Source organism: Amblyraja radiata, chromosome 23 (assembly GCF_010909765.2).
Source record: "Amblyraja radiata isolate CabotCenter1 chromosome 23, sAmbRad1.1.pri, whole genome shotgun sequence".
In the NCBI taxonomy this organism is placed as follows: Eukaryota; Metazoa; Chordata; class Chondrichthyes; order Rajiformes; family Rajidae; genus Amblyraja; species Amblyraja radiata.
Window position 1 is genome coordinate 34,748,387 of NC_045978.1, and position 27,113 is coordinate 34,775,499.

At 40.2% G+C, this 27,113-nt stretch overlaps 1 protein-coding gene across 4 annotated transcripts in view; it reads left to right on the forward strand.

Annotated features, from left to right (window-relative positions):
- The window catches only part of gnas (GNAS complex locus), a 292,173-nt gene that overhangs the window by 100,864 nt on the left and 164,196 nt on the right, over nt 1-27,113 (forward strand). For 2 of the 4 annotated variants that reach the window (XM_033042023.1, XM_033042024.1), the window contains exons 2-3: nt 25,005-25,077; nt 26,459-26,513. In XM_033042023.1, the coding sequence (XP_032897914.1) occupies nt 25,005-25,077; nt 26,459-26,513 (128 nt within the window). Of the gene's footprint in view, nt 1-22,788; nt 24,119-25,004; nt 25,078-26,458; nt 26,514-27,113 lie in introns of those variants that run through there. The other 2 variants (XM_033042026.1, XM_033042025.1) reach the window with 2 other exon arrangements.

Consider the following 27,113-nt stretch of genomic DNA (forward strand, 5'->3'; position numbering starts at 1 on the left):
TTGAGATAGAAATAGTAAGGAGCAAAGCATGTTTTGATATGGTGAGAGATTGTAATGTAATGTTGATGCTGAGAGGGGCCTGGATTCTATAAATCATTGAAAATGCCATTTTATGCAAGAAGATTTCCTTACTAAATCCAAGAGCAAGGATGTCTTGGCCAATTATATTGGGCTTTTGTTCGACTGCATCTTAAAGTTTTGTGCATGTCTGATCTCCCATCCAAGGAAGGATAGTCTTGCAATGGAGCAAGTGCAGGTTATGTCAGGTGGTGAGATTTTTGTATGAGTAGAGATGAAACAGAATTGGTAAGATGTGTAAGAAAGAACTGCAGATGCTGGTTTAAATCGAAGGTAGACACAAAATGCTGGAATAACTCAGCGGGACAGGCAGCATCTCTCGAGAGAAGGAATGGGCGACGTTTTGGGTCAACCCTTTTTCAGACTGTCAGGGGAGGGGGTGGGACAAAGATAGAATGTAGTCAGAGACAGTAAGACTAGTGGGAGAACTGGGAAGGGGAAGGGGATGGAGAGAGAAAGCAATGGCTATCTGAAGTTAGAGAAGGAATGCTCATATCGCTGGGGTGTAAATTACCCAAGCGAAATATGAGGTGCTGTTCTTCCAATTTGCACTGGGCCTCACTCTGACAATGGAGGAGGCCCAGGACAGAAAGGTCAGATTGGGAATTGGGAGGGAGAGTTGAAGTGCTGGGCCACCGGGAGATCTGGTAGGCTAAGACGGACTAAGCGGAGATGTTCAGTGAAACGATCGGCGAGCCTGCGCTTGGTCTCGCCGATGTAGAGAAGTTACAGAATTAACTATATAACGATTATAAGAAAGGGAGGCGTGACTCATTGAAATTCACAAAATCTTACAATTGAGGTTTATGGGGATAGTGCAACAATGAAGAACTGAAGTAAGAGATCACCCACAAGCTTATTGCTTGGCAGTGCAGACATATGGGGCTGCAATCCACAGGATTAAACATCCACTTTTGCTTCAACATCACTTCCATCTTTGTGGACACAAAAAGTTGGAGTAACTCAGCGGGACAGGCAACATCTCTGGAGAGAAGGAATGGGTGACGTTTCGGGTTGAGACCCTTCATCAGACCCTAAACATCACCCATTCCTTCTCTCCAGAGATGCTGCCTGTCCCGCTGAGTTACTCCAGCTTTTTGTGTCTATCTTCGGTTTAAACCAGCATCTGCAGTTCCTTCTTACACACTTCCATCTGTGTAGTCTATTTGAGGGCAGCATTGCTTTGGGTACATTGTCTTTGAAATCACCTCCTGGGTTGCACATGCTGACCTAATCTGGACATAGATCTCTGGTTCTCCATTATTCTGGGCTAGTATGCTGTTTGCTGTACAATTATGGAAGAACCAATGCCACATAAGGAAGCCTCAACAGGACTGTAGTGGCAGGTAATTCATTGAAAATTGCTGGAATTTCTCACAAGCACACACAAATTATTTCAAAAAGTGTGGTCAAATACCAAAGCTAGCTACTCAATGATATAGTCTTTATTCCAAATTCCTGGAATATTACTTGTAACTGGAAATATTTTTATTTTTTCTCAATATGGTAATTGAAGTGCACATTGCATAATGCAAATGATAATGCAATTACCAATTTCATGCAGGCTATGAAAACTATTGGCTTCATGAAGGCGGTTTGTTTCTGATTCGGACGTCTCCAAGGTTAATATTTAATGGATGAATGTTTCCAGAATTGGTTTCAGATGATGATGTTAATATTGCATAATTCTACTCGATTAACAATTACTTCTCATGAAGATCAATTGAGAAACAATCTAAACGACTGCTGCCTGCTTGAACCAAGCAATATATCTCTTAATTATCAGGTTAAAATATTTGATAAGGTCCCACATGGGAGATTAGTGGGCAAAATTAGGGCACATGGTATTGGGGGTAGAGTGCTGACATGGATAGAAAATTGGTTGGCAGACAGGAAACAAAGAGTAGGGATTAACGGAATGGCAGGCAGTGACTAGTGGGTACCGCAAGGCTCGGTGCTGGGACCGCAGCTATTTACAATATACATCAATGATTTGGATGAAGGGATTCAAAGTAACATTAGCAAATTTGCAGATGACACAAAGCTGGGTGGCAGTGTGAACTGTGAGGAGGATGCTATGAGAATGCCGGGTAACTTGGACAGGTTGGGGAAGTGGGCAGATGCATGGCAGATGAAGTTTAATGTGGATAAATGTGAGGTTATCCACTTTGGTAGCAAAAACAGGAAGGCAGATTACTATCTAAATGGCATCAAGTTGGGAAAGGGGAAGTACAACGGGATCTATGAAAGTAAGCATGCAGGTACAGCAGGCAGTGAAGAAAGCAAATAGCAAGTTGGCCTTCATAACAAGAGGAGTTGAGTATAGGAGCAAAGAGGTCCTTCTGCAGTTGTACAGAGCCCTAGTGAGACCACACCTGGAGTATTGAGTGCAATTTTGGTCCCCTAATTTGAGGAAGGACATTCTTGCTATTGAGGGAGTGCAGCGTAGGTTTACAAGGTTAATTCCCTGGATGGCGGGACTGTCATATGGTGAGAGAATGGAGCGGCTGGGCTTGTACACTCTGGAGTTTAGAAGGATGAGAGGGAAACTCATTGAAACATATAAGATTGATAACGGTTTGACACGCTAGAGGCAGGAAACATGTTCCCGATTTTGGGGGAGTCCAGAACCAGGGGCCACAGTTTAAGAATAAGGAGTAAGCCATTTAGAACGGAGACGAGGAAACACTTTTTCTAACAGGGAGTTGTGAGTCTGTGGAATTCTCTGCCTCAGAGGGCGGTGGAGGCAGGTTCTCTGGATGCTTTCAAGAGAGAGCTAGATAGGACTCTTAAAAATAGTGGAGTCAGGGGATACGGGGAGAAGGCAGGAACGGGGTACTGATTGGGGATGATCAGCCATGATCACATCAAATGGCGGTGCTGGCTCGAAGGGCCGAAAGGCCTACTCCTGCACATATTGTCTATTGTCTATTAATTTTGCCATATGTTTGTTGCCATCGAGTTTAAAACACCTTTCACCTGATATTCACTTGGCAGCTCCTGTCGGCGAACCACTTCCCAAGTCCTCGATCGAGAAACCCACTGCTGTTGTTTACTGACTTTAGATCAGCAGCATTATAGGTTGTGGACTTGGGAAGAGGTTCACCGACAGGAGTTGCCAAGTGACTATCAGGTGAAACTTCTGACTTTCAGGCTATTCATCTCATCATTCTATTCTCTTTATCAACGCTCTCATTTTACTTGTCATTGTGCTCAAATTTTCAGTTGCTTACTCACTTTATAGTTTTCTATCAAGATATCTGTTTAGAAAGAGATGAGGCAGTTGAAGGTAAGGGCTGAGAGGTTAAGAGTCACGAGTCAAGTCAAGAGTGTTTTCTTGTCATATGTCCCAGATGGGACAATGAAATTCTTACTTGATGCAGTACAACAGAATATGTGAATATGTAAACATTGTATATAACGGGGAAAAAAAGAAAAGTTCAATAAATAACAAATACAGTGCAAATAACAAATAATAATATAGTCTTTTGCAGTTCAGAACTCATAGCTTATTTGTTGTGCTTAATAGCCTGACGGCTGTGGGGAAGTAGCTGTTCCTGAACCTGGACGTTACAGTCTTCAGGCTCCTGTACCTTCTTCCTGATGGCAGTGGTGAGATAAGTGTGTGGCCAGGATGGTGTGGGTCCTTGATGATTTTGGCTGCCTTTTTGAGGCAGTGACTATGATAGATCCCTTCGACAGTGGGGAGGTCAAAGCCAGTGAAGGACTGGGCAGTGGTCACAACTTTTTGTAATATTTTTCGCTCCTGGGCGTTCATGTTGCCGAACCAGTGCACCTGTAGAAGTTTAGGCGAATCCCCTTCGACATGCCGAATCTCCGTAATCTTCTCAGGAACTAGAGTCATTGATGTGCCTTCTTTACAATTGCATCGGTGTGCTGGGTCCAGGAAAGATCTTCTGATATATGCACGCCCAGGAATTTGAAGTTATTGACCATCTCCACTATCGTCCCGTTGATATAAACAGGATTGTGGGTCCTCATCCTTCCTCTACTAAAGTCCACAATCAGTTCCTTGGTCTTACTGATGTTGAGAGCCAGGTTGTTGTGCTGGCACCATTTGGTCAGTCGGTCACTTCTAAACTCTGACTTGTCCCCATCTGTGATTCGTCCAACCACAGTTGTGTCATCGGCGAACTTGATGATGGAGTTTGCACAATGATCGGCTACGCAGTCATGGGTATAGAGTGAGTAAAGCAGGGGGCTGGGCATGCAGCCTTGAGGTGCTCCCGTACTAGAATATTTTCACCTTGGCATGATTTTAATCTGGAACTCACTATTTGAAGTACTTGAGTAGCCAAGGCATAAAAGACTGGGTTCTGTGCTGATAAATCAGATTAGTATATGTGGATAATCAATCGATGTGGTGGGCCGAAGCACTGATTCTATGAGTGAACGTCTCACAGCCTCATTTTATACGTAGCCTTTTTTTTACAGTTCATTTACAGAGAGAAGATGAGAAATCAATAGCTGAAATGTTTACTGTCGTCTTCAATATTCATTGGGATATATGGCACAGCAACTGTTAGGCAGAGTGAACAGTGATACAGATGTGGATTCCTAGCAGATAGAGGCTATGCTATGAGTGCTGTAAGCTATCTTACAGAGGTGGAAGAAATGTGCTGTTGTTTCTATGGGTTATGGATTGGGGACGATCAGCCATGATCACGATGAATGGCGGTGCTGGCTTGAAGGGCCGAATGGCCTTCTCTGGCACCTATTTTCTATGTTTCTATGTTAAGGAATGAAACTGTGATTTGATTCTTGCTTTACATCTGACACTGGTGCTTGCATTGGTAAAAGAAAATTCATAATGCAGGAAAACAGGCTGAAACTGGAGCTTTGTGGTTAAGGTATTGAACGTATGCAGCAGCCTTGGCCATTCATCTGGAGATAGGAGAACATCTGGTTCAATTGGGAAATTTAAATTCAACTACTAAACTATGGTGATTGATAAACAGTCAAATTTTTAATATTTAGTGCATAGTACTTCTGTAATTCAACAGGTGAGCTAATTCTTTACAAAGTTGTAGGACTGAAGCATATAAGAGGATGCACCTTACATTCAACATATGCAAGACTAAGGTCTTCTACCAACTGGCTCCTATTGCTATACTTCTTCCGACAAAAGTTCACACATGCACAACCATCCAAATCTTGGAAGCCGCTTCTCGGTGAAGATAGATATCGATAATGAAGTTCACTGCACTCTTCAGTGTGATAGCTCTGTCTGAGCAGATTACCAGTTGACAGGAAAAGATTCAAGTATATGTTTAAAACTCAACTGCAACATTCCCACTGACTCTTGCAAATCTCTGGCCCATGACTGCTTGAAGTGGAGAAGGAGCATGGTGGAAAGAGCTGAGAAAGCAAAGAGCGTACAGTAGTAAAAGGAGTATATCAATATCACATTACAAACTACCCAACTAACCACCCCATTGAGGGGTCTGGGTTTCCAATACTCACTTCATCAGTCATTTCAGAACCCACAAAATCAAGGTAGAAGCAATTAATCCTTAATTCCAAAGGACTGTCTACATTTATGAATGTACCAATGCCCACTGAGACATGTTGAGGTTGTGACTTCAAGCCTCACCTGCAGCTGTCACTGTGTTTGCCAGGTTCTCCTGATGTCAGTGGGTGATGTGGAGATCACCAAAGTAAATAATGAACTGCTCCATTGTAAACTATTCTGCAGGCTGGCCTTTTAGGTGCAAGGGCAGGCAAGTGTTGCAAAGCATTACCAAAGTATCAAATGTCATTCTTCCTCAAAGGGTGGTGGAAGTACTTTGAATATTTTTAAGGGCAATGGTGGGCAAACTTCTAAAAAACAAGAGGATGAAAAGTTGCCTGAGTAGACGGAAACGTAGATTGACTTTACCATCAAATCAACCTTGATTTTATTAAATTATGTCGCATGTTTGAAGGACTAAGTGGTGCATTCTTGCTCCAAACACAAGAAACTGCAGATGTTGGAATCCTGAGCAAAACACAAGGTACAGAAGGAACTCAGCGGGCCAGGCAGCATCTATGGAAGGAATGGAAGACAACATTTCAGGTCAAGACCATTTATCAGATTGATTGGAATAGGTTGGAGAAAGCAAGAAAAGAGAGGTGGAGGTGGGACAAAGCTTTCATAAGTGATAGGAGCAGAATTTGGCCATTCGGCCCATCAAGTCTACTCTGCCATTCAATCATGGCTGATCTATCTCTCCCTCTTAACCCCATTCTCCTGCCTTCTCCCCATAACCCCAGAGAGGTTTTGTTGACTCTGCATGGGTCAGAACATGTTCGAGCAGCAGGAGAGCAGTACTGCAACATTGAAATGATCTGATTCACAGTGGTCAGCAATTGAACTGGATCTGTATTATCCTGAGGCTTGGGTCATTGATCTGAGCTCACTGATGTGAGGAGGCACTGAGCAGAAACAAACAGAAAGACGATTCCCCTCTGTCCTTGGCCAACAGTTGATGATTTCAGTAGAATGACTAAGACTATTGTCTTGTTCAAGAAGATGAGGAATCGTGTACATAATGTAGCACAATAGTCCAAAATGGGGATGCGTATGCTCAAAAGATTCTCATTTGAACAACAGGTGTATTTTGTAGCTCTGCATAAACTTACAATCATTATTCTAATTAAGCATAATGTTAAGACAGCGTACAAGGAAATTAAATATTCTATGCCATAGCTCCTGTATAATGAATACCAACATAGAATTAATATTAATATAACAATGACATGTGCTTGTATGTTTGCTGTATGTTTTGTGTAATCAACCGAATGCAAATGCAGAAAGCCTCAAAAGCATCTTCACTCAAGACATTTCCAGAAACTTGATCCTCGCTCTTTGAAATTGTCAAATTTCCCTTTTAATGCATCTCAACCCTCTTGCGTAATTCCTTGAAGTTCTTAAGTGAGAAATTACAGTGAATTCATTGTTCCAAAATGTTTTCACATATTGAATTGAGGCCTTGCAGCAGTTATAATGACTGTGAAACATATAGCCTCCAGTTCTAAAGCCAATAGTTGTGCCATAGACAAAGAAGAAAATGAGGCAAAAGTAGAAATTTTTGGAATGGAAGCAGAATGTTTTATTCCATACTGATAACGTACAAATCTTGTAGAGTGTTTTCATAAAATAGTGGAATCCTTCCCAGGCTCTTTTCATCTGACAATGAGAATTGGCGAATATCAGATGCCAGCTGATGGAGGGTGTGGGTAATAGGGTGGGGTGTACTTATCCTTACAAATGGCTTCAGTGTGGATTTGTCAGACTATTATTTGCCCTCGAGTCCTTAAGTTCAAGGGTGGTATGGAAGAGAAGTGTGATTGGTGGGGTAGTGAGAGGAAATACAATTACATTCAGTAGTGTTTACCCCAACCAGCACAGAAGGAAATGGCAAATACGTTGATTGTGTTCATGGAAACAATTCAAAGGTGTATATCAAAATACTTAAACATCAACATAAACATTATCAACTTTTTTGCCTTGTGCAGAAGGGCACAGAGCCGAATATAGGATAGAAACCAAATGTGCAGGGATGAGTTTGTGTGCAAGCATTGGGCAGCTCATCAACTCTTGTCCTCAATGCTCGAGCAAGTGTTGGGTTGTTACTCTCTGTCCTTTTACTGCACCAGTCCCAGAATATGGACATATTACTAGAACTGTAGAAAGTGAACTCAGGTTTCATGTTCCAGCTGATTGTTACTCAATACATATGCTGCTGTAGTGGCTGGCACTGTCCTTGCAGCATGTGGCACAGTTTACATTCTGTTTCACTGGCCCTGACAGTCTTGGAAGCCACCTCTGCTTCTCATCCTTACTTTCAAATCCCATCGCTCTGGACTGGCTTCCATTTTTCTCAGAGGAACCTATAACCTTCCTAGAACTTTGTGGCCTTCCATTTCTGAACTCCATCTTCACTCCTTCATTGGCAGCTGTGCTTCGGTTGTCTAGGTTTTTTTAATCTCTAATTTTTGCCTGAAAAATCCTCTGCTTTTAAAGTGTCCCTCAATATTTAACGTTTTGATCAAGCTTCTGGACATCTGTCAAAATATCTCATACTTTGGCTAAATTACATTTTGCAAAGCATGTAGAAATGATCTTAAAGATGCTACATAATTGCAGATTGCTCTTTTTGTTTTATTTAAGGATACTACGTTAAGTTTTGTTTTAACAGTTCTGTCATTGACAGGTAAGTATGCTGGCAAAAATGTTTGACCTCAGACTCCAAATTATTCTCACCATTAAATCCTTTACGTATTTCAGATTGTAAAAAGGTTAGTAACACACATTGGCCATTCTGCTTCATGGTCTGATATAAATTTATTAGATCATGGCTCATCTATTCCTTTGCTGCGTTCTCTCACCTAGGCTACAATTTGTATATCATTATCCTAACTTCGAATCAACATAATTTTCCTGGAAATTAAAGTTGATAATTCCAAATTTCTACAGCTTTTATGAAGGAAAATCTTTCTAATTAGCTTCAGTATAATTTTAAGATTATCTGTGTGTTGTTGATTTCTCTCTCTCAAGAAATGTGCTTACTTATCTTGATGATTTACTGAATTACTTGATCAGCTTTGAATGAGGGACTGCCCCTTTGTGGGACTGCCCGTTCTTTGAAAGCTATTTGTCTATATCCCTGCTCTATTCAAACATTCATGCAACTTTTATTACCTCAAAGTATTTATCCAATTTCCTTTCAAATGTTTCCACCCCTCTTTCAGGCAGTGCATTCCAGATGGACTAGCTGCTTTCTTTCTAAAAATATGTTCCTGGTGTCATCTGGTTTCTGTTGCTAATAATCTTAAACTCGTCTCCTCTGGCTACTGGCCCTTCTGCCGTTGAACAGAACTGCTTCTTATATATTCTCACAAAGTCCTTCATGATATTGAGGACTGCTATTAAATCTCTCCTTAAACTTCTGTGTCTTTCTCCCCACTATTATCTGAAGCAAAAGATTTACTAAACTGAGGTTCCTCGAATTGAATTCAGTTTTCCAGTAGTGACCTAATTAGCCTTTTGTAAATGTTAAGCATAACTTCCTCGCTTTGTTGCTCGAAGGATTGTCTTTACATATTTGTAGCCTGCAGAGCCTGTCCTACCACCTTGAAAAATCTGTATACGTGTAGCCAAGCCTTCATTAAAACTGCTCCATTTTACTACATGGTTTTCCTTATTTTTCTTGCATAATAAATGGCTTTGCACTACTGTGTTAAATACCCAGACATTTACCTATTTTGCTGGTCCATCTGTATCCCCCAAAATCTGTTACTATCAGCCACGCTTTTGAGCACATTTTTGAGTTTATGTCTTCTGCAGATTTTGTATATTCCAGCACAGATCATCTAAAATATCAAACTAGGTATTTATGCTAATTAGCTTCCACTGAAGAGGAGTTTCATCTGTACAAATTATGTGTCAGACCAAGTGTAGGATAATCCAAGTGTAGGATAAAAGACACAAGGAACTGCAGATACTGGTATACAAAAAAAATAGTATTGAAGTAACTCAGCGGCTCAAGCAGCATCTTTGATGGACGTCTCGGGTTGTGACCCTTCCTCTAAGTGTTGGATACTTGGGCAAAGAGCAGCTGACAACCACTAGGTACTCCTTTACTTATAAACATTTTGGGGTAGTCCAAAAGGGGCAATGCATTGGTTATCAGCATTATAACATTAATAAACTGAAACAAAGTATCTTAAAAGGTAAAAGGTGCTGCAAATAAATGTTGATTAAATATTTGAAGTTCACATCTTAATCCTTCCAGTTTTGCAACATTTTGGAATTCAGTGTGCCTACATGTTCCTCAGTGTGATCTATCTTTAGTGTAAACGCTCTGCATATCAGAATTGTGGGAAATGGTGTGCATTTAAAGGGTGATTTGACAGAATGCTAAATCTGTGTGTTTGAGGTACCACTACATCAAGAACTAATTGAGTGGAGTGCCAACTGGCTAGGAAAATCCCCATTTCCCACTTCAGAACCTGGACGCAAAGCCCAGAGGATCAGGGTTTAGTGTTGGTGCTTGGCCATTCAGTCGCTCTGGCTTATTCTGCCATTGTGTGGGATCTATTACCAAACTGCATATTTGTCCCATATCCCAAAATAAATGTGATTATCTAAAATCTTTCAATCTCAGATCAAGAATCAAGTGCCATTTTCAGAAGACAGTTTCAAGTTTGTAGCATAAAGTGTATTTCTCAACTGAATGCACTATAATCCCCTACTGCTAGGTTAGCCAAAGTTCTCTTCATTCTTTTAGTTTAGTTTAGAGATTCAGCGCGGAAACAGACACTTTGGCCCACCGAGTCGGTGCCAACCAGCGATCCACAGTGTAACAACTTCCTACACATACTTGGGACAATTTACAATTATACCAACTATACAAACCCGAGCCAATTAACCTACAAACCTAAAATCTGAGAGAAAACGCACGTGGTCATGAGGAAAACGTACAAACAGTACCCGAAGTCGGGATCGAACCTCCGTCTCTGGCGCTGTAAGGCAGCAACTCTTCCTCTGCGCCACCATGCTGCCCCCTTGAAAACCAGTCAAATGATCCAGTAGCCTAAATTCCAAAAACAATCAACCACAATTTTTGTAATTTCCTTGTGGTTTAGGCCTTAGAGCCACAGTATTCCCGTAAATCTGTGCTGCCCTTGCTTCAAGCCAATATATCCTCACTAATTTCTGGTGTACAAGACTGCACACAATGCCTCAGTATTTCAAGTTTGGCCTCATCAGAGATTTGTTTAGTTGTACTGTAATTGGCATTCCTTTAGGATTCCTTGTCAGGAAGGCCCGGATCCAAAAAAAAGAATAATTTAAAATAAAATGATGAGTGCTGAAGGGCATAGTGACAAATAGGTGCTGATCCAGTGAGGTCAATGAACTACACATCAAGACACATCTATGACAAAGTGCAGGAGAAGGAGCAAAGTGATCCCAGTCTCATAATCCATAATGGTGGTGGGAAATTAAACAATTAACAGGAGGAGATATCAAGAAATTGCCAACCCTAGAGATGATGAAGATAAAAAACAAGGCTGAAGCATTCACAAATATGTTCAGACAGAACTGCCAACTGAATGATCTCTCAGCTTCGTACTGAGCTCCCCGCTCTTCAGCCAATTGAATAAACTCTATTATTGCAAAAAATGGTTGCAGCAAAGGCGACAGGACTAGACAGCATGCTGGCTAATCATAACTATGATGCATTCCTTCAACAATGTGGACAATTGTCCAGGTACATATGACCTGTTCACCAAAGGCAGAACAAATCTAATGCAGCCAATTACTGTCAATTCAGTCTGCTCTTAGCCATCGGCACAGTGGGAGGTATTAATACCAATTCTAGTAAGCAACAATTACTCAACAATAACTTGCTCACTGATATACAGATTGAGTTTTGTTAGGGCCATTGGCTCCAGACCTTATCACAGGGACTAAAGAGCTGAATATCAGAGGTGAAGTGAGAGTGGCTACCCTTGACATGAAGTAAAAAATTGACAGAATGTAGCATCAAGTATCAGGTAAAATGTGGTCAATATCCATGAACAGGAAAGCACTCGGTTATACTTTGCACTCGGAGAGATTGTCATGATAGTTGGAGATTAATCTTCCCAGCCTCAGGACATCACTAGACTTCATTGGCACAGTATCCTAGGTTCAATCATCTTTACCCGTTATATCAATGCTCAATCAATGCTCACCAATCACAATGTTCAATTTCATCACAACTCCCCAGCACATGATGTCACCAAATCCTGAAATTGATAATAATTCTCAACCTTGAGTTGAAGGGCTGATCAGCCGATCATATTGAATAGTCATGCAGGCTTGAGGGAGGGAAGGGGTGGCGTGAGGAGAATGAAAATCAAAACAACAGCAGATGTTGTCAATCTGAAATAAAAACACAAGTGCTGGAAATACTCGACAGACAGGCAGTTTCTGTGGAAAGCGAAACAATTAAGATTTTCCAAAGTGGCCTGGACCTGAAATATTAGCTGTCTCTCTTTCTATGGATGCTACTTGACCTGATGCATGTTTCCAGCTTGCTTTTTTTCCCCATCCCCTTTTACTCTCACCTTCTCCCCTGTGGCAGGGATGCCTGGGTTTTATAAGGAGTAGGCTGACGAGGTTTAGGTGGGCAATCCGATATCAGCCAATCGGACCCATTGTTACCATTGATGCTGAGGATGGGCCTCTCCTGGCCAGTCAGCCAGTGATAGGGATCAGAACAACATCCAAGGGACGGGGCCCGGTCAAATATATACCAATCTGTGCTGACATATTATTTTGTTCCCTGTCAAACCTATTTTGATTATTCTCTTGTGAACCCCCATGGTACATTTTATTTTGTGGTAGGTGATTCTCTAAATGCAATCTGTTTTCCTATATTGCATGTGTTCATTTATCTCTTATCTCACAATTTGCAAGTCCAGAGGTCAGACTGCTTGTCTTAAATTATCACTTATCTGTTAAATTATCAAAAATACAACTGATAACATGAACAAATCAAAAGCAGTGAGCAGAAAACTGAGCACTGACATATTTAAACAACAAATGAGGGGCAATTATACTGCTGGGAGTGTACTGTAGATCTCCAAACAGTTTGAGAGATAATAAGAGTAATTTATAAAGTTAATTTCTGATAAATGTCAGAACAATAGTGGCAAGAACAAATAGTAGTGGGATTTTTTTTACAGGTAGTTGTTATCCGTGAGTTTACACCCATCTCAGTATTCAGAATTCATGTTTAAATGTAGAGAGAAAGGAAAAGACAACATGAAAAATAAGTAATGTTAATTATCCTAATGTTAAGGATACAGTCAGTGAGGAAGCTGTACAGGTTACACAATTCTTAAACTGCGTTTTGAAGGATGTTTGTGTTTTAACCAGTACATAGCAAGCGCAACAGGAGAGTGAGGAGTAATTCTAAATTTAGTCGTAGGGAATAAATCTGAGTATTTATGGGTAGTGACTATAAAAATAAAACAGGAGTAGAATTAGGCCATTCGGCTGATGTATTTTTCTCTCTTAGCCCCATTCTCGTGCCATCTCCCTGTAACCCCTATTAATCAAAAACTTTAAATAATACCCAATGACATTGCCTCTATAGCTGTCCGTGGCAATGAATTCCACATATTCACAACCCTCTAGCTAAAGAAATTCCACCTCTTCTCCCTTCGAAAGGTACATCTTTTTATTCTAAGGCTGTGCACACTGGTCCTAGACACATCATAAACATCCTCTCCATAACCACTCTATCTAGAGCTTTCATTATTTGGTAGGTTTCTTTGAAGTTCCCCCTCATCTGTAGCGATTATTCTGGTGCCTTCAAACGCTCCTCATCCATTTACCCAATCACTCTCGGGATCATTCCCGTAAACCTCCTCTGAACATTCTCCAATACCAGCACATTCTTCCTCAGATATGGGGCCCTAATCTGCTCGCAATATTCCAAATGTGGCCTGACTAGTGCCTCATAAAGCCTCAACATTACAGCATTGCTTTTTTATTCTCGCCCTCTCTAAATGAATTTCATTTGCTTTCCTGACTCAACCTGCAAATTAACCTTTTGGGAATCCTGCACCAACACTCCAAGTCCCTTCGCACCTCTGATTTTGGAATCCTCTCCCCATTTAGAAAATAGTCTATGTAACATAGGCAAAAGGACAAAGATGAAATAGGAGCTGAGGTTCTAAATTGAGGGAAGTATTTTACCAAGGAATGACTTGGCAAAAGTGGGCTGTAAATAGCTACTTGTAGCTAGATCAGTATTCCAGGAGGCAGTGCTCAAGGTAAACATATTACCATAAAGAACAAGGATTGAGCTAGCAAACATAGATGCAAGATGCATAAAAGACAAGAAAGGGAAGGTTCTATCATAAACTGAGTTTCATCTTGCTAAAAAAAGTAGAGATTGTAGGGGTGAAATTGAAAAACTTATTAGAAAAAGAAAGGGAGGGCGTGACAAATATTGGCAAGATATTTCCAGATCGACTTCCTCTCACAGAACACAATCGATACAAATTGGCAACACTTCCTCCTCGATAACCATCAGCACAGGGGTACCTCAAGGCTGTGTACTCAGACCCTTGCTCGACTCAGTCTAAACCCATGACTGTGTAACCAGTCACAGTTACAACTCTGTCTTTAAATTCACTGATGACACCACCGTTATTGGATGAATTACAGATAATGATGAGTGAGTAGAGAGATCAATCATCTGATTGAATGGTGCCAGAACAATAACCTTGCTCTCAACGACTTTAGAAGAGGAAGCCCAGGGATTCATAAACCAGTATTCATCGACGGGTCGTTGGTGGAGAGACTCAAAAAATTCATGTTCCTGGGTGTGCATATATCTGAAGATCTGTCCTGGACCCAACACACTGATGCAATCATAAAGAAAGTCCACCAATGCCTTTGATTCCTCAGAAGATTTAGGAGATTCAGTAGAAATTACTAAAAATTAGAGAATTCAATGTTCATACCGCTGGTTTGTAGGTTCTTCGGGCGAAATATGAGGTGCTGTTCCTCCAATTTCCATGTGGCCTCACTATGCAGTTCTTTGTTTCTACATGTTGATGTCATGTACTAATTATCTCTTCCAAAATTCCATATATTCTAGAGAAGTTCCCACAGATTGGAAAGGTAGCAAATGTAATCCCACCATTTAAGAAAGAAGGGAGGGAGAATACAGGGAATACAAACTAGTTAGTATGAAGTCAATAATAAGACAAAGTGCTAACATGTATTTTTAGGGAAATTTTAGAAGGCATGATGACCATGATGCCTTTAGTTTAGTTTAGAGATACAAAATGAACACAGGACCTTCGGCCCACTGAGTCCATGCAGACCATTGATTGCCCATTTACACCAGTTATCTGTTATCCCACTATCAAATCCGCTCCCTAAACTACAGGGGCAGTTTACAGAGGCCATTTAACCTACAAATCAGCTTGTTTTAACGATGTGGGAGGAAACTGGAGCACCTGGAGGAAGCCCACTTGGTCACAGGATCATACCCAGGTTTCTGGCACTGTAAGACAGCAGCTCTACCAGCTGCACCTCTGTGCCACCTTTTAATGGTGTGATTAAATTGAAACATAGTTCAAGTGGAACTATCCTCCACAGCTTGCATTTCTGGTTAAAATATCATGTTAATCATGAAAACAGTTGCTGTAGTTTCTTTTATGTGTTTTTCCCCTTCAATTTTTAAATAGATTGTGTAGATTGATTTGTTAGCTGTACAATCAACTGTTTACAGTAATGCCATGCTTGTCGCCAGCTGAGTGGCGGACAGCGATTGAGACTTAAATTTATAAAATCACATACTATTGGATGTTACTTGTTACTTATACAATTTTGCATTATGACCAATCTCTATGTAGATACTTAAAAATTGTATATAACTTCCATTTAAATTGGTTTTGAAATTTTGTCTTCCTCGTTGATTATGAGACAGTTCAATTACGTCTTTGATAAAAAGATGTCCTATTTCAGAATTCCTGCATCTTGTTTTCTCTCGTTCCTCTAATATGTAACCAAAATTTATCTTAATTCTCTTTCAGAATAAAAAGTCAATAAAGTGCTGAGGAATAAAATTGTAGTTGGTAATCATTAATGCAGAGGCACAAATATTGTATGAAGTAGTGCAATTCATATCAATGGAGAGCAAGGATAATTTATCAGCCAAATGGATCTACTGTGGTCGCTTAAAGTAAATTTGAATATTAGGTTAAAATCATAGACTTTTCCTCTTTTATGTTCAGTTAGGATCAGGTTAAGTTGCATGTTTGGTTCTTCAGTGTAGTTTCGTTTAGCGAGCAGCTAACTAAATTGAGGAATTTATACATAGTGGAGGAAATCCAAGAGTGTTAGCAGCTTCAAATTCCTGCGTGTTAGCATCTTGGATGACCTGTCCTGGGCCCAGCACATACATGTAATCACAAAGAAGGTGAGCTAGTGCCTCTTTTTAGAAATAAATTTAGCATGTCATTGAGTACTCCAATAAATTACTACAGATGTACTGTAAAAAGTATCCCACCTGGTTGCATCATGACCTGGTATGGCAATCCCAATGCACAAGAATGGAGGCTGCAGAGAGTGATTGTTTCAGCCTAGTTTAGCACAGGCTTTGGCCTCCCCACTATCAAATCATTTACATGAGCCGCTGCTTCATGAAGTGACATCTATCTCCAAAGATTACACCACTCGGTCCACGCCATCTTCTTGCTGTTACCCTTCATTCAGAAGGTGCAGAGGCCTGAAATCATACACCACTAGATTCAGGAATAGCTTGTTTATTGCAACTAATAGATTCTTGAACCAGCTCGTACAAGCTTAATCCTACCTTGGCAACAGAGTACTTTCCATGAACTTGTTTTTTGCTCTACTTGCGTTTTGCATTAACATTTTGTTTTTTGCACATTATTTTTAATGTCGTAGTATTTAAGTTTAATTTTGAGCATGTTATGCATATTTTACGTTTAGTCTGAGGCGACGTGCCTGTATTGATGTTGCAATCAAGAATGATTGTACCTTTATTTAACAGTACGTGCAAAATACAATAAACTTGACTTGACTTTAATTAATGTAATGGACTTTTACACAAAGCATTCTCATATTTTGAGTTTAGACATTTTAAGATGATTAGTTCAAAAATACATTTTAGTTCTCCTCTACAATCATTATTCTTTAAGAGGGTCAAGAGTGTTTTATTGTCATATGTACTGATATGGAACAATGAAAATCTTTCTTGCAGCAGCACAACAAATTTATAAACACAGTACTCAATAGATAATATAATAAACATTTAAAAGTTCAATAAATAACAACAATATTGTGTAAAAAAATAAAACAAAGCCTGAAGTTCCAACTGCAATTAAGGCAGTTTGTAGTTTATTTGGAATTCTCTGCTCCCTACTCTGGGTAAAATACTCTATACATTTACACTATCTTTTCCCCTTCTGATCTTATACACCTCTAAGACGACCCCTCATTCTCCTGTGCTCCAAGGAATATAGTACTAGCCTGCCCAACCTCTCCGTATTAGCTCAGGTCCTCAAGTCCTGGCAGCATCCTTCTCCGCACTCTTTCCAGCTTAACAATATTTCCTTCCTATAGCAGAGTGGCCAGGGTGAAGACAATACTCTAAATGTGGCCTCACCAATGTCTTGCACAACTGTAACATAGCATCCCAACTTTTATAATAAAAAGTAACTGCAGATGTTGGTTTATGCAAAGATAGACACAAACTGCTGTAGTAACTCATCGGGTCAAGCAGCATCTCTGGAGAAAATAAATCGATGATGTTTCTGATTGGGACTTTTCTTCAGTCTGAAGCCAAATCTTTATCCAGTTTGCTTGCTCTCCCCATGCGATCTAACCTTCTAGAGCAGTCTACCATAGCAAGCTTATCAAATACATTGCTGAATTCCATAGTGATGTCTAAGGCTTTACCCTCGTGAACCTTTTTGATTACATTCAAAAAAGTAAATCAGATTTGTAAGGTACAATCTCCCATGTACAAAACCATGCTGACTATCCCAAATCAGCCCCTGTATATCCAAATGCATCATATCCCTCAGAATACTCTCCATTAACTAGCATAAATGTCCTTAAGAAGCTAGAATATTATATAGTTAAGAAAAGAATGTATGTTTTTTTCTGGTATGGTATGGCTTGTGTAAAGTATGAACACTGACAGGTACCGATTGAACCAATTGGCTTGAATCTATGTGGAGAAACTCAGGAAATCTTAAATGATACTGAATTCTGATTTATATGATTATAGAAAATCTTTTAAAAACTGCATGAACTAGTTTGCTGCGATATTCCCCCAATTATTTTTTTATTAAATTCTGAAAAACATTACACTCCTTTATTATTATCTACATCATATTTACTTACTGTTTCAGTTCATAATAGGACAAAGCATTTTACCACATATACATAATCAATTAGGTAAATGCAGACAAGTGTTTAGCTCTTGCATGAGATGTATTCTATTTGTGGGCAATGTCATTCGAAAATAATAATATACCTGGAGTTTCAAAAGATGAAAATGGGTCAAAAATGTGATCTATAATAATAAAGAAATTGTGAAAATCTTTTTACACCATTTAGTATGCTACTCATAGTGATATTTCCTAATTGAACAGAGTGCAAGCTCTTAACCTGGTGTCTTCAGTATTCCAATACAACTGCAATGTTTTAGTTTTAATACTATGGAGCTTATGAAATGCTATCATTTCTGACAGCCATTTGCCTGCAGCCACATTTGTGAAAACCGCACGTTTCACGCAAAATCTTTTTCATCATTTGAACCCAGTTTTTAATGAGTTGAGTTGTATTATCCCTTTAATTTACTCTCCAAATTATTTAATTATGACAACATTGTGATTCAGATGCTTTTTTAATGATCTTTGGTCATATTACCTGAGCAAATGCTTCAAAAGGAAAGTTGATGTTGTAATTTGGTGCTGGAACTCCTGAAGATTTTTTTTTTGGGGGGGGAGGGGGGAAATAGTTAGATATTAAACAGGAAATAACTTAATAAATAAGTTTCGATCACAACAGAATTTAACTAAGTTAATCTTGAGTATGTGTTCATTCCAGTTAGGTGTTGCCTTTCTCATATTGAATATTGAGAGTGAAGTCAATGTTGATCCTCTAATTTTACCATTGAGCTGACAGAGATGATTTTTTCTGTGGCTTCGTGTCGCATGCAAGAGTACACATGTTCCAAGACATTATTTTGTCCTAATATGTGGGAAGAAACTGCAGATGCTGGTTTAAACCGAAGATAGACACAAAATGCTGGAGTAACTCAGCAGGACAGCCAGCATCACTGGAGAGAAGGAATGGGTGACATTTCGGGTCAAGACTTTGTCATAGTATATACATACCCAGCATATTTTCGAGATACACTGTTATTTATAGTTTGATAAGTTATATATTTAAAATAAATAGTGGGATAGTCCTGAGACAACTGCAGGTTGATCAATACATGTGCCCCAAAATACAATATTGGCAGGAAATGTGATCAGCTTTCTCAAAAAATGTTTAACGCAATGCATCCTGGCGATCTTGAACATTTCAAACGTATGAGCTGATGGCAGTGGGTCATTTGAGAATTAGTGAAAGACACAAACAACTGGGTATATCCTTAACCAAACAGAGTACATCCTCAATACTTAAATGAAGGATTGAGAACAGAGGAACAACCAAGAAGGACAACAAATCAACTACTAAGAGAGAAATAGATGGAAATTATATGAAATAAATAGGACAAAAAACCCCCAACTAAGTAGGAAAATAACAAAAAAAACATGAATCCCTTTCAACATATAGGAATTAGACAAATTAAATTGTACCCATTTAGGGCTGGTTTTGTTGCAATATGAGATAGTGAAAAGGATACCTTGTATAATTATAAATGCTGGATTTTTACATCAAACAGCATTTAAAATAACTTGCCATTGTGATCATGAGTTGTGAAGCTCAACATTCTCTTCTTCCCCTAAACATGCGGGGTTTTAAAAATCTGTTCTTTTTCTTTTTAGATGGTCCCTTGGGATTGAGAATGACTTACTTTCACTCTGCTTTTCCATTTGCTGAAGTGACTAATGAGCCGTTAGGAACCATAGATTATTCCAGTGGAGGCCTAAGGGTTCTATTGTATATTTATATTCTTTATATATAAAGATACAACTTGGAAACAGGCCCTTCAGCCCACTGAATCAACACCACCATCAACTATCTGTTCACACTGGTTCTATGTTATCCACCTTTCGCAACTACCTCATACACACTAGGAGCAATTTATAGAGGCCAATTAACCCACAAATCCGTACATCCTTGCAATTTGGGTGGAAACTGTAGTACCTGGAGGAAACCCTTGTGATCACAGGGGGTACCTGCAAACTTCAGAGATAGTACCATGTTCAGGATCGAACCTGGGTGTCTAATGCCTTGAGGCAGCAGCTTCCCTACCTATGCCATTGTTCCGACCTTACTTGATGAGTTCTTACTGCAATCGTTTTTTGTTAATTAGTTGTACAGTTTGAGTGACGCCCCACTCTATCAGTTCTTTACACAGGGCTTTGCATGCTTCCAATCCTTAACCATCTCGAGTGCTCCCTCTTCTTTGAGCAGTTACAGGCTAGAAATTCTCGGGAGTCAGTGGAGATATTGCATTACTTCAAGGTGGTTTCAAGCACTCCCTTGAAACTATTCCTCAGTCTTTCTGGTAACCTCTTTCCAGGGTAGAGCTGTATATCTGGTGTCAGGCATATGGGCATGGATTGCCCAACCTAGTTGACTGAGTGTAACTAGGGGTTTAATACTGGGGGTATTGGCTTGAGCAAGGACACTGACTTTCTTATGTTTGACCTTCCGGTGAATTTGGAAAACTTGAGAGAACCACATTTATGATATTTTTCTTATGCCTTGAGATGTCTTTTGCAGGCAGTCTATCTGATAGACCACACATTTTCTGCCATTGATCTTCAAATATCCTTTTTCTTATTTGAATAAAGGCTGTACCAGGTGGTGGTGAATTATAATATTGCACATTTGAAATGTGTGCTATTTTCCACAAGAAGATTTATCCCAATGTGTAGAACCACATTTTTGTTTGTTGATGGTACAATTCAACCCCCTCCTCTTAAGTTTATGATTGTCAGGTTAAAAACACCATTCCTACAATTCATTACACATTGGTTTTAAATGAGGGCACATTGGACTGAGCTGCGGTGGCTTTCATATTCCAATAGCCTTTATAGGCCTTTAAATAAAGAAAAGTTAATTGAAATGCATCTGGAGGCATTTGGAATAATATATCAAGACATTAAAAAACCCCACAATTTTCTTTAAAAAATACTGTATTCATTTCTCTCATTCATTTGATAGCATGAAAGAACTAAACGATGCTCCTGATTTATGGCATATTTCAGTACTTTTTAGTTTTATCTTTGAACATTTAGTACTGTGTTCATCTGTACAGTGATGAAAGTCCTAGGTTCATACTCTGAATTTGCTAACCAATTCTTCTTCCTCGTGTCCGGCCATCTTCCATATCGCATCTTTCCGGTCGGTCAGTGACGGTTGGTGGTTACAGAATTGGCTACTTCAGTCAGTCACTGTGGTACAGTTTCTGACGTCAGCATTGCCCGGGATGCGCCATGTCGAGGCTTCCCGCTAACCAATTTAAAGATAGCTTAATTTTTCTTGCATTAAGATTGGAAGAAAATGATAGATCTTAATTTTTGTTGTCACTCTCGACCCTGTTTCCTAAAGAAATAGTATTTTGATGATATGTTCTCCTGATAAAATATCATACAGGAATGCCCTCTCTGATGAAATAACAGAATTGCTGATGGTCCTAAAGTCATACTTCTGGTTTGTACTATGGATATAGAAATATACATATGAATATGCAAATTAAGAACATTGCTATTTAAACAAGATCATGGTTGATCTGATTGTAATCTCTGACATTTTCTCTGTCTACCTTTAGTAACCCTTTTACCCCACGCACATCAAGACTCTAGAACATCTGACTGAAAAATATTCAAAGATTCTGCTTCCTGCCCTTTGAGGAAGTGCCCAAAGCCCTCTAAAAGAAAGTTTCACACTTAATCTGTCTTAAATGGGTGACCCCTTAGTTTTAATCACTGGTCCTTTGCTCTAGACAGATACCCTCAGAAGAGGAAACATGTTTTCTATGTCCAGCCTGTCAAAACCCATCATTTGCACATATTTCAATCTATTCACTCAGTTTTCTAAAGTCCAGCAGATCCAACCTTTCCTCTTGACAACCTGGGCATTGCAGGTTTTGGTCTAGTAATCCTTCTCTGAAAGAGCTTTCAGTACCTTGACATTCTTCCTTAAATAAAGAGGCCTATGCTATAACCAGTATCCTACATATGGTCTTGCCAATGTGCTATATAAATGAAGCAAAAATGTCCCTACTTTTGTATTCAATTCCCCTTGCAATAGGCCATAGCATTCTATTAGCTTTCCTAAAAACTTGCAGTACCCACACGACAGCCTTTTTCAAATTGTTTACTAGGAGAGCCAAATGCTTGTATCTCAGAGCCCAGCAATCTCTCATCGTTTAGATATCATGCTAAAACTAGGAGGGATGGTTTAAACTTAAAAGTGATGTTGCAAATTATTTCGAGGGTTGAGTTTCGGAACTCTGCTTTCACCACCTTTTGAGGAAGAGTCTCGTCCGTTAGAGGAAGAGAGTCTATTTGAATATTTTCCGACAGAACTAGATTGATTCATGATAGGCAAGAGGGAGCAAGTTTATAAGGTGGCAGTAGGCAAGAAAGCGGATGCCTTTCAGTTACTGTCATATCAGTCACGATGTTACGGGTTGAGTGGGCTAATCTTGATCCTAGTTTGTGTGTCCTTGTCTTTTGGAGTTTCCTTGCAAACTGCTGCTTGGAAATCGATTAAATTAAAATCCCTTGGTTAAATGAAATAAATCATTTTTAATGAAGTACGAATGAGTCCGAACGTATTAAAACAGGGAAAAAAATGCTTTATTATGTTTACATTTCTCCTCAGTTTATATAGTGCTGCGCTGCTGCCTTGGTTTGAATATTTAAAGAGGGCGCCTTGGCGTGCAGTGTTGTGACGCTATGTTATCATGTGAGTGTGGAGGTACCCATAGTACAGCTTGCTGTTTGCCCCGCCCGTTTGTGTGTCTCTCTCTCTTTGCTTCTTCACATATCCAGCAGCGGGAAGGGCTGCACGTTGTAAAAATATATTATATATAGAAATCTTTAGCAACCAAGTAATTTATATACCTGCGGACAAATAGAAGAGACAGACACCTATTTAAAACATCCAGAAGATTTGAGCTCGTGTTCAAAGTAAAAGGGGAAGGATTTACACCTGAAGGAGAAAAGAAAAAAAACATAATTCACCCAGGGAACGAAAAGGGTGAAGAAACACCACCGGTGGGGGAATTAAACGCTGGAGCTTCGTACACGGGGAAATCAAACCGAAAGGAAATCCGGTTTACCCTGGAGAAAAACAGACTTCATCCCGCGGGAGGGAAAAGAGAAAAAAAATCCATAATCTACCCAAGGGAGGAAAATAAACGAGAAATCGAGCAAGAGGAAATTTACACCGTGGCACTGAGGGGACGACATCAGCCGGAGGAAAAAAGAGCGAGCAGGAACTAGAGAACGAAAGGAGGGAGAGACTGAAGCAGCCGCCGCCTTACCTCACCTCCATTTGTTACCTTCGCAATACTGTTTTCGCTTTGATTTCCTGGGACAAGGAGAAAGGAACAGCATCCAGCGAGAGGAAGGCCGAAGAGTATACTCGGTGTCGAGGGATCTGTCATCGACGACGGGGAACGGGCCCGCTCGATTGACCGGCTACCGGGGCCCGAGAGCAGCTAGGCCGGCCACCCGAGAGCCGAGTCAAGCCACCTCGGGCGGGGCGAGGGCAGCGAAGCCGGATCGGATCTGGCGGAGGCCGAGCGGGATTATTACTTAATTGACATTTAATTTGCCCCGGGTTTTTTTTTCCGCCCTCCATCTTATTCTTTGGGCGGACCCAGGGGCTCAGAGGCCCAGCGCTCGCTGCTGGTGTCTGGGCGACTGGAGGGTGGCTGGGGGACACAGTACTCGCTGCTCGCCGCTCTCCCGCATCCACGCAGCCGCCCACGCCTCCCTCGGGGCTGGAGTGAGGCCCGGCGGTGACGGTCGGTCGGTCAGGGCCTGGCGGTAGAGAGGGGCCCGACATCGTCGCTCGCCTGCCTGTGGAGCCGGCGCTGAAAGGTGGCTTTGCCGCGGGGGCCCGGCGGTTGCTGCTGGCCGCTCATCTTGCGGTTGACCATGGGCTGTTTGGGGAACAGTAAGACTGAGGACCAGAGGAACGAAGAGAAGGCGCAACGCGAAGCCAACAAGAAGATCGAGAAGCAGCTGCAGAAAGACAAGCAGATCTACCGGGCCACGCACCGTCTGCTGTTGCTGGGTATGTGGCTGGGCCGGCGGAGCCGAACCCCGGCGCCTGGAAACATCTAGAAGCCGCATCGGTGGTGGTGGGGAAATGGCTTCGGGAGGATGGGATTGAGGGGTGGTGGCAAGGGCCTGCCGTTGTTGTACTAACGAGATTATATTATTTATCCTTGTTATATTGCCGTTCACTAATTTAGTGAGGGAAATGACCAGTAGGCCGAATAGCCGGAGTGATTTTAATGCAGCCGGTGCTGGGTTTAGTTTGAGGCCTTGGAGGGGAAGGGGACGGGTATCGGGGGAGAAATAACACAACATGGAGGCTAGCGATTGAGATGGACTTTTTCCTCTGTTAGTAGCTGTACAGCCTTCTATGTCCTTTCTCAGCCTCCACACATCCCCTCCCTAAGCAGCAGATTGATCATTGCGTGATTTGTGACATTTCAGAGAGGCTTTTGTTGAATGAAGAACAAACATGGGGGAAGGGCCGTGGTTGACAGGCTGAACATGGAGGCAACTTGCTAGCAATTAATTTTAAAGTTTTGCTTTAAATGAATAAAATGGGTCGACGTATTAACAGGAGAGAGCCTGCTATCGACCGGAAATGTTCGGCTTGTTGACACAGTATACATATTTTTGAAGCTTGATGTATTTTTCAATCTATATAAAATGACAAACCGAGGGAGTCGGTCCTTGATTTTATTAAGTACATAGATTATATGGGTTGGCAGGAAATAAAGACCTGTTTTCAGAAGCTATTTGTGTATTATCGAGGCATGATGGCGGATTGAGTGTGTATGCTTAGGCTTTTTAAAATATTGGTGAGGGGGAAGTCACGAGTACATTCGCCACGGTTTCGAGTAAAAAAAAGTTGATTTTTCAAAATTGCGTTTCTTTAAATGCAGGAGCTGGTGAATCCGGTAAAAGCACCATCGTCAAGCAGATGCGAATTTTACACGTCAATGGATTTCATGCAGAGTAAGTGGCAATATTTTTCAGCTTTCTCTTAAGCCAACACAGCTTCTATAAACTTGGTGGAAGGGTGGGGTGCCTTTAATGTGTGTTTGTATTCATTTTTTCCCCTTCCCCCACAGTCCCCATTTTCTCCTAACAGACAGGTAGAAAAGTAGTTGTATTTACTTGTATAGTATTTTTTGACATAAACACAAGATACATTGTCCCCTCCCCACTTCTGTTAACTGCAATACTTTAATATTTATTTGACTGCTGAAGCTTTACCGTGTTATGCAGAGGAACCTTCCCTATGAATTCATTTCCAAAACCTGATATTGGAAGTCAGCAGTTTGCACAAAATGCTGTCCAATTGAAGCCTTGCATTTAATTGGGAATAGATTTGGAATATGCGTGTTTGCTTAATATAGCTACTTGATTTAAAATTGAAAACTTAGTGGATATAATAGTGGCTGGAGCAAAACTATAGTTGATGCATTGAAGAAATTTTAGTGGCACAGTGGTATACACAGTTGGCAAACAAGGAACCAATGCCTATGAATAAGGGGGCAGAGCGAAAGAGATTTTTCTTTTCTCCTGAGATATTGACCCACTGAGTTACTCTGGTTTTTGTGTCTATTTTAGGTTCTTTCATGTGTTTCAGAAGTGTTGTACAGTCTACCTTAATTGTTTTTGTTATATTTTTCATTGAACTGTTTTTACTGAGGATCATTTCTTTCTGGTTTAAACTTACTATTTTGTGTTGATTCTTTATTTTGTTGGTAGAAACTGAAACAGTGGCAAAGTCCAGTAGTGATTTGTTCTTACTGATCCTTAAGTGAGAAATGTTTATAGTAGTGGTGGTTTTTATGGCAAAAACAGACGATGATACAGTAAAAGCAAGCGGTGAAAAATGTGAATTTTGAAATTTAATTGTGTTGACTTAATGCTATACCAACAGAATAGCGATTGAACTGAAATTAGTAGCCATTGTGTCCGTTCCAACAGATGGTACCTGCTTCGTTGTTTCAGCTTGAACTTGTATTTTCTTCTCGGGAGAGAACTATATGCTCTAACAATGTCCCATGGGCCAGGATGCCTTCTCCCAGCAGTTACGTTTAAATACTTACCAAGTCCAATTAAACTTAATTTGATACAACAGTGGGATTACAGTGTTAACCCAATGTTTGAAATGACTCAATTTTTAAAATACAAGACTTGAATCTTGATATATTTCACTTAATGTAGATGTATTATGTAAACTGTAAGATATTTCATGTGCTTTACTGGCTTTTAAAAACTAAATATTTGAAAGGATTTGTCAATGTGAGTTCACAGCATTTAAATGGCATTTTTACTTGTTACTGTTATCTTATGCAGTTGTATTAAAATCCAATATTTGTTTTAGTGAGAAAAAACGGAAAATTCAAGATATAAAAAATAATATTAAAGAAGCTATAGAGGTAAGTGCTTAACTTTTTGCTTATCTTTTTGCCTAGCCTTTGTACATGTCTTACATTGGATATTGCTAGTTTAAAGTTTGAGTAAAATAGTTGGTATAAAATGTAATAATTTCAAAAATTCTATTGGTAATTATCCCTTCCTGCCCTCCTTGAACATATCTATGGACCTTGACACAATAATCATGCCATCCTACTACAATCCTGCCCCAGTGACACATTTTTAAGACTGCCTTTAAATTGTATATGTGGATGTTACTCCACTTGCGTAGTTCCATTTTATTTATTAATTTACAGCCAGAGAATCTAGCTAACAATTGAATGTTTATTGGTGTCCCTCATGGATCAGACCATTCCCACTACACTCCCTGCCTTTTGCATTTCTGTGCTGCTCTTTGGCAACTTTGAACACATGTCCTTGCTTTAAACACATCAGCCAATGTCATCCTGCCAGCCTTATCTCACCATCACCTGTTTTAACCCTTGCATTGTTTCAAAACTGTCAGATTGTTTGTTAAACATCCAGTACTGGATAGGGAGAAAGGTCTCGCTCCAATCTCTAGTCCATTAACTCTTTAATTGAAAGAATGCTCTTCTCAAGGA